This window comes from Manacus vitellinus, unplaced genomic scaffold (assembly GCF_001715985.3).
Source record: "Manacus vitellinus isolate BGI_N305 unplaced genomic scaffold, ASM171598v3 scaffold_11_pilon, whole genome shotgun sequence".
Classification (NCBI taxonomy): domain Eukaryota; kingdom Metazoa; phylum Chordata; class Aves; order Passeriformes; family Pipridae; genus Manacus; species Manacus vitellinus.
The window spans coordinates 5,682,192-5,693,248 of NW_021938895.1; the positions used below are offsets into that span (position 1 = coordinate 5,682,192).

Here is an 11,057-nt window from a genome sequence, read left to right on the forward strand (position 1 = left end):
GTACAAAAAACTTGAAATTCTGCAATATAAAGAAACAGTGCAATATAAAGAAAACAGTTAATCACAAACTGTTAAAAAAACCCCACTATTTAATCAATACATTAACATAAAATTTCTGATACTTTAGATAGTATTTAAGAAATTTTACCTTACACATTTTCTGATTTGTTACTAATGGGCATTTTTTACTTGTACACTGAAAATATTTGCACGCTTTCTTTATGTAAAATTCATCAGTAGAGAAAACCTTGTAAAGAAAGATCAGTTGGCATTGTCTTACTTCTTCTTTATTTGACTTTCCCAGACACGTCTCTTTCCCTTAAAAAAAATTAGATTCCGCTTTCCCGATAGAGCTTTCAGGTTTTCATATTAGTTAAATACATTGTGATAGAGGATGGGGGGGAGGAGCAGGGGGTTGTGTGTTCTTAGATCTCATTATAGAGATGCATTAGATGTGCTGTCTATCATTAGGGTTGCATTCATTTTCTCATTGAAATTCAAACAATCACAATACAAAGAAAACCCCTCATACTTCAGGCCTCTTCATGCTTTATCTTTGTCCAAACAACTGAGGAAGGAAGGGAGGGGAAAAATAAATAATCAGCTGACAGCTGACAAATTCTTACCATTTCAGAATGGATATTGAAAAAAAAAAACCCTCTCCTTAGACATATACAGTATGCCATCACTTTTCAGTTCTGAAATATCCTCCTCCTACATAGAAGAAAAAAAGCAAAGGCTCCCAATGTTTCCCTTTAAGGTAAAAACAGTATCCTGACTTGACTAAGTGCTCAGAAAAAACTTCCTCTCCTCATTCTGACAGATGAGGAGGAGGATGAAGGAGAGAGATCAGTGGAACACATGCTCAGCAGAGTGAATGACCCCAACTGTGATGCAACTCAGATACCAAGAGAACCTTAAGATGGATCAATAGCATCTGTACATAAAGAGTTAACTGACAACAACTTAATTCACGTTCCTCCCATAAATGGGGAACCAGGTTTCTGGATTATTATTAGTAAACATTCCCCTAATGAGACAAACTATTCTTACATGGAAACTTCGGAATCAGAAACAAAGAGAAGGATATGTTTCACATCTTCATTTTCTGAACATTCAAAACAAGGAGGAGACAACACCACTGTAAAACAGATGTAATGCAAATAAAGTTTTACATGTAGACACACAAAAACTGCAAGAACATTCCAACAGAAAGGTTTGTCAAAGACACGACTGTCTAAATACAACAAGAGATCTTAGAGGAGAAAAAATATATACCAAGAGCAGTATCTGTATGCTTTTTTGCACTGAAGTAGTGCTTTCCTAACTGCAGTCTATTCATTATTTAACTAATTCTTCTGACAGTATCTTCACACACTTCCCAGACTGCAGAACATTTGAATCACAAGTCTCAGACAGTGCTTCTGCTTGCAGATTTACTCTGTATTATGTCAACTTTACTTTTCTTATCATCATAATGCTGAAAAAATCCTAAAGTCTTCACAGTATTGTCCATCTTTTGCAGGTTATTTTTTCTTTCAGTGTTGTGTGAACTCAGATCCCTTGTTAATGATACCCCAGGAGTCACTTTACTAGACTTCCTTACTTGAAACTATTATAGTTTCAAGTATTATAGTCCTGTGCTTCAGACAGCTTTTCTCTTCTTTGCCTAACTTCTGTCAGTAAAATCAGAATTTTCAGCGTAATTATAATCTGGTTCACAAAGGGAAGCACAGTAACTAGAATCTGGACACTCAGGCTGCCAATCTGTTTCTTCTGATTTAAGACTGTCAACCGGAATGGGGCAGCACCTACTCTGAGAGCAGACTGCATGGCCAGCAGCAATTAAGACATCAGTTAGACTGCTGTCATCGTACAGAACATCCACCTCTAATTTCATTTCTGAGCCATAGTGGATGAAATGAAATATCAGAAACGGTTTAAGAAGAAGCTTCTGAAACAAAAGTATAGCTTCATCACTCCAGTGTTCCCCTTTGGCAGGAACTGCATCATGCAAAGAGCAAGACTGTGCCAAGCGTGGCAAGTAAAACAGACTTTCTGGAATAACTTTAAGTTTATGGATTTCAGAGTAAGGAATGCTCTTCAGAAAGCCATAATCAATAAATGTAAGAACAACAGACTGACTTGTTACTTCAGTAATTTCTACCCTATACCACTCTGCTTTCAGTCCAAATTTGATCAAGCAGCTGGCACCAGGGGCCACATGTTCTTTTGGGAGAGCTGGCAAGTTGTCAGGAACATCAGAGAGCAGCAAGGACAACTTTTGCATGCAATCAAAGAAGACTTCAAACTGGACACTGAAGTTTGAAGGATCAGTAACTGCAGTTGCAAACCCCGGATACGTTCTGCCACTTCGCAGCAGCATCCACATGACTGAATTTATCTTGAATGACATACCAAGTTCTTTACAGTTTGTACTTCTGGATTTTTCTGGTCCAACATTTGTCTGACAATGGCGTAAGAACTGGTTCAAATACTCCTGAAACATAACTTCCCCTATTAAAATATCTACCTCCCAGATACCAGAGGATTTCAAAAACCTCAAAAACAAGATCCTTATTTCAGAATCCAGGAGGGCATTTAATACATGGTCAAACTGAATTTTCTTAAGGTTTTTAAACCAAACCCATTTACAAAACACAGCTTGTTTAGGAACATTTTTAATCTCATCACTGAGCATCTTTGCATTATTTAAGGACACCATTTCGCACGTGCCATAATCCATGAAAAAAACTAGCATTAACTTCTCCCTGAGAAATTTCTCTATCACTTTCGATCGATACCACCTAAAGTTCTTTTCAGATTGTATCATGCATTCCAGTCCTTTTTCAATATCATCCACTCTAAGCAAATCACTTCTTTGTGCTTCTTTGTCAAGCATTATATTTAACTCATGCAGTATTTGCAAATTTGTAACTAACTGTACATAAAATTCTCCAGTCTCCAAAATATTAACCACTTCTGCTGCTTCTATTTGTCCAAAATTTATAACTTGAGGAAGGATACTTATGGGGGTTTTGGGAGTATTTTTCACCCTAACAGCCTCAGTTTTACTTTGACCATCTAAACCATTCCCAGACCTTCTATCTTGAGGATTACCATTTTGGTTTGGCCTATTGTCACAATGACACATTTGTGCGTTTTGCCACCCTGCCTCATCTATTTCCTGCAGAAGGTCATTAGACACAGACTTTCCATCACAAATTACATCTATTTCCCATTGCTCTCCATGCTGTTGTAAGAACTTGCAAGTAACAAGCTCATTACTTAATTTTCTTGCTAAATAAGCAGCACTTTCCTTAGTCCAGCTTTCACCAGGAACACTTTTTACATTGCTAAGAAAACAATGAACACTAAACCTTGGCAGAGCTAAGAACTCCTCTGGAATCCTGCAGATGTTTGATGAACTTACAACTGCAGCATTACCATAGTCAATAAACTCTACCTCAAAGGAGTTTCCTGATTTCAGAGTTTTAATAACTGCTCTATAGTAAAAACAATCAGCCTCATGCTCTGCAACTACGAGATCTCCTACCATGAGCTCATCTAAGCAATTTTCAAGACTCCTATTCTCCAAGCTTTCATTTAAATCATTTGCTAATTTTACTATTAAGTTTTCATCCTCTGCAAGGTGAACATAGAAACTTGATAGACTATCCATATGAGAAATATAAACTGCTACTTCGGTATTCATCTGTATATCACGTTGAGGAAGACTGATTAATGTAGGTGTATTTTTATTACTCCTTTCCTGCTGACCTGTACAATGTTGTCTTTCATTATGAGATTCAGAGAGAGCATTTACAGTTATTTCCTTTGAAGTTAAAGCAGAATAAGAGAGTGAGTCAGAAGCGGGTCCTCCAATCAGAGGTTTTCTGTTCTCCAGAACAGCACTGAAAGTATTTCTAAGGCCTGGCTCTTTGCTGTTCTGTAAAGTTTGCTGTTTTAAGGATCCACTACACAATTTTGATGTGCTACATGCACTTTGCTCTTCATCTCCAAAATTCTCTCCAGTATCTGTCTGGTCATCATATACTTGGCATTTCACTTTGGTTTCCAATTTAAGTATTTCAGGATTTTTAACACTTACTTTATTAATTTCTTTGCCATCTTCTATGTGACATCTCACTCTTCCATAACTTCCAAATTGTCCCATACAGCTTTTCTGTGCCTGCTCTTCTGACATTTTTTCTTTAAGTTTTTGACTTATTTTTAGCTCACCATCATACAACTCCACAACAATCTTTCCATCCGATTCTCTGGATAAAATTACAGCCTTCAGCAGTTTACCAAGATATCTTTCCTCAAACCATCTAGTAATGCTTGCTGGAATTTTTCCCCCCCTAAAATCTGACAGACAGCATTTAATAGCTTGCATAGGTGTGAATATTAGGTCAGTCACAGAGTCTGGAATGGGCATCAACTGGTCTCTCTCCACCACACTCTTATTTCCAAAATCCACATAGTGAGCCCATACATAGGATGTCCCTTCCAAAGGAAAAGCCAAAGCTCTGTAAAAGAGACCATCTTCAAAATATCTGGCTATGCATAATCGTGTATTGCTGGTATCATACTTTGCATTATTTAACGCTTTACTTAGGTCACTAATGCTCTTCATCAATGCCTCCACAGTTTCAGTGTTCCGATTAAGCTGACAGTAGAATTTCGAAGGATTATTTATGTGAGTTATATAAACCTCCTCCTCACTGCCAACTTTTATATTAAAAGATGAGTAGCAAAAACTGTACAGAGAACCGAAAGATGCAAGGCTTCTCAGTCCAACATACTCAGGCTGGATGAGACCACGTTCTCTGAGGAATTCCTCTGCACTAGTAAGTGGAGTCTGTAAGTCAACAACATTGCATAAACAGCTGGGGCTCACGAGAACAAGAGCATAAATGACACAAGTCAGTGGTCCTCTAGAAGAAGAAATGAAGTCTTCAAATTGTCTGTGCATTTCTTCAGACCAAGTCAGTGAGTCAGTCTGTAAGGGTACATTTTTAAGCCCACATCGAAATGCCTGACTTTCCAGAGTTAGGAAATCTGGAAGAACAGCCTGAAGATCTTTAAGTAAAACTCTTTCTCGATAACCATAGTCTACAAAAACCACATCAACTTCATCTGCAGATACCTGTTGCACAACAGTTGCTCTGTACCACTTCCCATCTTTGGGACATTTAACAACACAGGCAACCTGTCCGGTTTTGTAAGGACTGGTATGATCTTCATAGTAAGTCTGAATTTGTCCCATTAAGTTACTTAGTTCTGGCAGTTTGCTTTGCAACTGACATGAAAAATCTGATGGGGAGAAAATGCAAGAACATACCACTTCAAAAACATCTCCTGGTTTAAACACAAACTCTTTATAGAACAATTTTTCCTCACATACCGATTTATGCATTTTAGAGACAGCACCTTCTCCAAAACAGGATGGCACAACAGATTTTCTAGGCATTGGAGACACACTTAATGATTTTTCTGTCTGAAGTACGTTTCCATTTGCAGATACCTTACTTTTATGAATATTACCAGTGCTCTCTGCATTGATTTTTGATTTTTTACAGTTGTGCCTTTTTTGTGCTGACCTTGGAACAGAATGTGGTGGCTTCTCCCGGTATTCAGCATATCCAGCTTGAACCATACATGCAGCAACACTTCCTTGCTGCAAACCAATACAATGCACATTAACAATGTACTTGTTGTTTTGCTTTCCAATGACATGAAGCAGCAGTAGTTTGTTCAGCACTACACTTTTAAAGAAATCAGTTTCTTTTTTAACCCACACACCATCAACAGGAAACGTGCAAGCAAGGGAACAACTCATAGCTAAAGCTGGTAAATCAGAAAACTGAGGAAGCAATATTTTCACATGGTGACAGGGTACCGTATCTGTATTTCCAAAATCCAAAAAACGAACAGTAATCTTTGCATGAAGCACTTTTATGACAACAGCCCGGTAATAATACCCATCTCTGCTATACCGGGCACAGCACAGCAACCCCGGTTCTGGCTTTTTAAGGACCATTTCATCAGCTCCAAATTGACTGTACGTGTGGCCAATATTTGTCATCAAGGCCTGAAACTCATTCTGGTACCTACAAGTTTGAATCCAAAAGTCAGATGGATTTATGATATGTACCACAAAAGCTTGATAGAAAGAATTCATTTGCATCTCTTCTCTTTTGCAGTGGTTGGAGAAAGAAATATCCTGTTCAGGTAAGCAGGTTTTTGTATCTTTATTTCCAGTAAAATTCTTAAACGAATTGTATCTCTCAGGACATGGTTTGTAGTTTACAGCAATACTTGTGAGTTTTGTTTCCAAAAGCGAGTCACATGATGCAGCTGCCTCATTCAAGTTTTCAGGATGCTTAGCATTAATTCTAAGATCTTGTTTTTGCAGAGTAATATAATACAAGTGTTCCGTGTTACTGAATAAATCAACATGGGCGCACACAGAAGTTTGTCCTATCAAGGCCTGCATAAGGTCTTTCAGCTGAAATTTTATTACTGTTTCATCCTGACTACCAAAACAAGACAGTGCACATGGAAATGAAATCATTGGTAATGTTATGAACTCAGCTCTAAGTTTCTGAACACAACTAGGTGGCACAGCTTCAGTAACACCAAAATCCATAAACCAGACTTCCACGTGGTCAGAGAGAATTTGTTTTATGACTCCTCTATGCCACTGCCCATTTTGCCTCTTGGCAGCACAAAGTAGCCCTAAACTATCACAAGACGTAGTATTTTCTCCAACAAGAGCTTCATAGTACAAATGCATAGCTCCAGTCAAATCTTCCAGCTGTTTCTGCCACTTCTGTATCTGACAATAAAATTTATTTGGGCTCACTGCACCAGTTATTTTTACATTTTCTTTACTGCCAACAGGTAGACATGGAAAGAGTTCATGTGGAACATGCCAAAAATTTGTTGGTTTCTCAGAATTATTTAAGGTAAACAATTCCCTGACTGGATACTTCTGTTTCAATAGTTCCGGCATTCTATTACAAAGCACTCCTTGGGGCAACACTCTTAAAGTTTCTACAATAAGACAAAATGAATCTCCATCAATAAATTTACCTAAATTCAATTCAAGAACATCAGTAATAATCTTTGGCACTTCTAGAATAAACACCTGGTGTGGTATAACAGCCTTCACGTGTCCTGTAATCTGTAATCCCACTAGAGATGAAAAATAGTTAATGGCGTTTGGACTCCATTTGTCTCCAAGAGGAAGTATGCTTGCAAAAACACCCAAAACCACCTTTGGAGGCAGTTGAAACAATTCATCACAAGCAGCAGCAACATGTGTTTCCTCAACTGCCAACACATATCCAGCGTCTATAAGAAAAGCCTCACAGATAGTCCCTTTCTTTCCCAGAACTCTTCCTCTGTGCCATTCTCCTTCTGTGTCTTCCACCAAACAAGATCCACCAGTGCAAACATTCTCTTTCACTTTGAACACACGCTGTATTTCATTCTGCAGTATGTAATAGTCAGGCTCACACCCTGTGTTGTATTGAGCATGGAACATTATAACCAAGCACTCAGGATGGCATTCTATGTGATTTATCTCCAATTTCATATCTTCTGGGTCTGGTAAAGGAGTCAGAGATTCCATCCTGTCTGCAAAGAAAAGAAGTATGATCATCCTGATAATTTTCCATATTTTTTTCTTTGCAACTAATTCCTTACGTGGGATTTGTTTTCAAAATCTTGTAATAGCATATTTTTAAAATTCTGGTTAAAATGTATGCTAAACATTTTAGAATGTCATGTTTTATGCAACTGAGATACACTTGACACAATTCCCTTTGAAAGACACGCTAATTCTAGCACTTGAGATTAACTTCTAACCAAAAGGTTGCTCCCAGAATAACAGAGACAATTTAAGATTATATAAAAAAACTAGGGGGACAAGGGAGGTAAAGGACATGCAGGAATGCGGAATTTGGCAGGACAGACAAGTAAGAAGACTGTATTTTTTCTCAAAGAAAGGTGTGTCTGCTCAAAGAAAAAAAAGAGTGGAAAGCAATTCCTGCCATTTATGTAATGTCTGCTCATCTCGTAACTGCTACTTACATCCAGTAAATTTCATTGCAAATCTCTCCAAAGGAGATACAATTCAGTGTTTCATTGCACTGAAACTGCAGTTACAAACAGACCTTACCTGCAAAAGTACGTTCAGTCTGTTTCTCTTTCTTTTTAGTATGTCAGTGACCAAGGACTCACCCTGCTTTTTCTGTCTAAATCATTTCTTCAAATCACTGACATTTTATAATTCTGTGCTTTACTGTTTACATACTCTGGCTCTCTCTATACAGCAATAGTATATTTTAAATTCTCATAATTACAAGAACATACTAAGCACATCATCATGTGCAACATTTCCTCACTTTCCATCAAGTAACAATTGTGCCAGCTGTGTTTTGTACTGTCTCAACGTTCCAATTCTGACAGTTTATGTATCTTCAAAACCTTCAGATATTTTTCTGATCTTCATCTATAATCTGGTCTTTAAACTCAGTTTCCAGTTCAATTCACAAGTCAATGACTCAATGGATCTGTGATTTCACATTGTCTAAAAATGCTGTCCGTGACCATAATTTCATCAAGCAATTCCCTTAAATAAACCTCTAACAAAGTAATCAGAAATAGACAACAAAATGCAAAACCAGTGGATAAACACACAAGGACAGACTGGATAATAATCTTGATTTATGAATTTTTATGTAAAGCTGAAATTTAAACTTTCAGTTTCAATAACAAGTTATTAGGGCGAGATCTTCCTCGGCCTGCAAAAAATCTTCAGTGGAACTGCCATGAGAGTTTTCATCATAAGCATACATGAAGTAACTACCCAAGCTCTCCTCAGAACAAATATTGTTTCCTATCATTTTACTTCCACAAAAAATAATTAAAAAATCCCTAATAAATAAATGAGAACTCCTACTATAAAGCAGGAGGGCAGAAGGACAAAGAATACATCACATCTAAAACCAACAAAAAACCCCCCAAAAAATCTAAAACCACTAGCCACCAAAAAAAACCCTCACAGCAAAAGCAGTACCAAACCCAGATCTGCCAAATACATGCTCCAACAAGGCCCTTTTCTATCACTTTTCCCTGTAACAGAAAGGTAAATTCTGGGGGGGGAGGGGGTTAATGAAAGAAAACAGCCTTCAGAGAAGGGTTCTGTCTGCTGGGAATAAAGACCTGATCACTACAGAGAATCAAACTTTTGAAGGGGCATTACTGATGCTCTGGGGCCTTTTTTTTCCTCCTTCACTGAAACAAAGCCCTGCCTACATAAATATATAACAAATTAAAACAATTTGGCATCAACATTTGCTTGCCTGTTACTACAGCCCAAATAACAGCAGCACACTGATACAGTCACATTTCTACAGTTTACAAAAATAATCTTTTGCTATTTACTTACCTTTCCACTACTTAAGGCTTACTCACTCAGAAGACACCTTCTAAAGGAAAAGCAGTCCATTATTAACAACTCTGCATCTCTCTACAAAGAAAGATGGTAGACAAATCATTAGGATGGTAGAAAAATCATCAGACAATCATAAGTAAACTAAATTCCTTTACTACTTCTCTTATCAAAAGCAGCGCTGAGGATGAAGTCTTGAGGGTGTTTGTTCCCGAGAAGCTCAACATGAGCCAGCACTCTGTGTTTGCAGCCCAGAAAGCCAAACGTATCCTGGGCTGCCTCAAAAGCACCATGGGGGGCAGGCAGAGGAAAGGGATTATCCTCCTCAGCCCCACCCTACTGAGACCCCACCTACAGTGCTGCATCCAGCTCTGGGGTTCTCAGCAAAGGAAAGATGGGGACATGTTAGAGAGGATCTAGAGGAGGCCACAAAGATGAACAAAGATGAAAGGGCTGGAGCACCTTTTCCACAGACAGGCTGTGGGAGCTAGGGCTGTTCAGCCTGGAAAAGAGAAGGCTCCAGAGAGACCTTACAGCACCTTCAAGTACCTAGAGGGGCTACAAAAGAGGTGGAGAGGGATTTTTACAATGGCATAGAGCAATAGGACAAGGGGGAACAGCTCCCAATTGAAAGAGAGCAGTTTTAGATTAGATATTAGGAAGAAATTCTTTACACTGAGGGTGCCCAGAGAATTTGTGGATGCCCCGCCCCTGAAGTGTTTAAGGCCAGCTTGGACGGGCTCTGATCAACCTGGTCTAAGGAAAAGTGTTCCTGCCCTTGGCAGGGGGTTGGAACTGGATGATCTTTAAGGTCCCTTCCATCCCAAACCATTCTGTGATTCTCCAGATCCTCCTCCTGCCCAACAAACACACCTTGTAAGAGTTCCTCACACCTAGCTTAACTATAACCTTAAAATCGCACAAAAAAAAAAATTACAAAACTGAATCCACCTTCCTAAACGCATGGTCTGACCACTCTTTTTCCACTGCAGCTCAAAAACCACCCCAGTCCAAGAAATACAATGCAGGCGTCTACGACCTACTTTCTAAGCAGGAGCTGCCACTCGCTTACTTTTGCTTGCAACGCTTTAGTCACCAAAATGCACGCTGTATAACGCACCACCTACCATACAGGCAACACATGGCACAACAAAAAGGGCTTTTAAATGCAACCAAGTGCAGGACATGAGGGACATGTTCCGAAGCAGCCGCTCTGCCCCGGGCTGTCTGATGCCGCGCCTACCTGAGAGGAGCTGGCATGGAGTCGGGCACGGCCCCGCACCGCGCGGACGCTGCCACCGCCAGGCACCTCTTCCCGAGAGGGAAGAACAACACCCCTCAGCAACTGCCGCGGCTTCCTCACCGCTCACGGGCGAGGCAGCACCGTGCGAGAGCCAGAGGCGCCAGCACAGGATCACAACACCACAGCCCCACCACGGCTCACACCCCGCGCCCAAAATGGCGGCGCAGCGCGCGGCGGGTACACGCTGCCCGGGAACGCGCGTGCGCCGCTGCACCGCCCGCGCCCTTGGCGCCGCTCGTGAGGAGGACGGGGCTGGAGGGGAGGACGGCGGTTCGAGTCCCGCCTTTC

At 39.8% G+C, this 11,057-nt stretch overlaps 1 protein-coding gene across 2 annotated transcripts; it reads right to left on the minus strand.

The window, feature by feature from the left end:
* Positions 1 to 401: 401 nt before the first annotated feature.
* Positions 402 to 10,773, minus strand: TDRD15 (tudor domain containing 15). 2 transcript variants are annotated; one of them, XM_025896779.2, is made up of 3 exons: positions 10,710 to 10,773; positions 9,464 to 9,544; positions 402 to 7,643 (listed from the first exon to the last, which is right to left on the minus strand). In XM_025896779.2, exon 3 carries the CDS (start codon positions 7,640 to 7,642, stop codon positions 1,670 to 1,672), a length of 5,973 nt encoding a protein of 1,990 aa, XP_025752564.1. In that variant the 5' UTR covers position 7,643; positions 9,464 to 9,544; positions 10,710 to 10,773; the 3' UTR covers positions 402 to 1,669. The 2 variants fall into 2 exon arrangements, with proteins under 2 accessions (XP_025752564.1, XP_025752563.1); XM_025896778.2 differs by having other exon boundaries at positions 402 to 7,647.
* Positions 10,774 to 11,057: the final 284 nt, after the last annotated feature.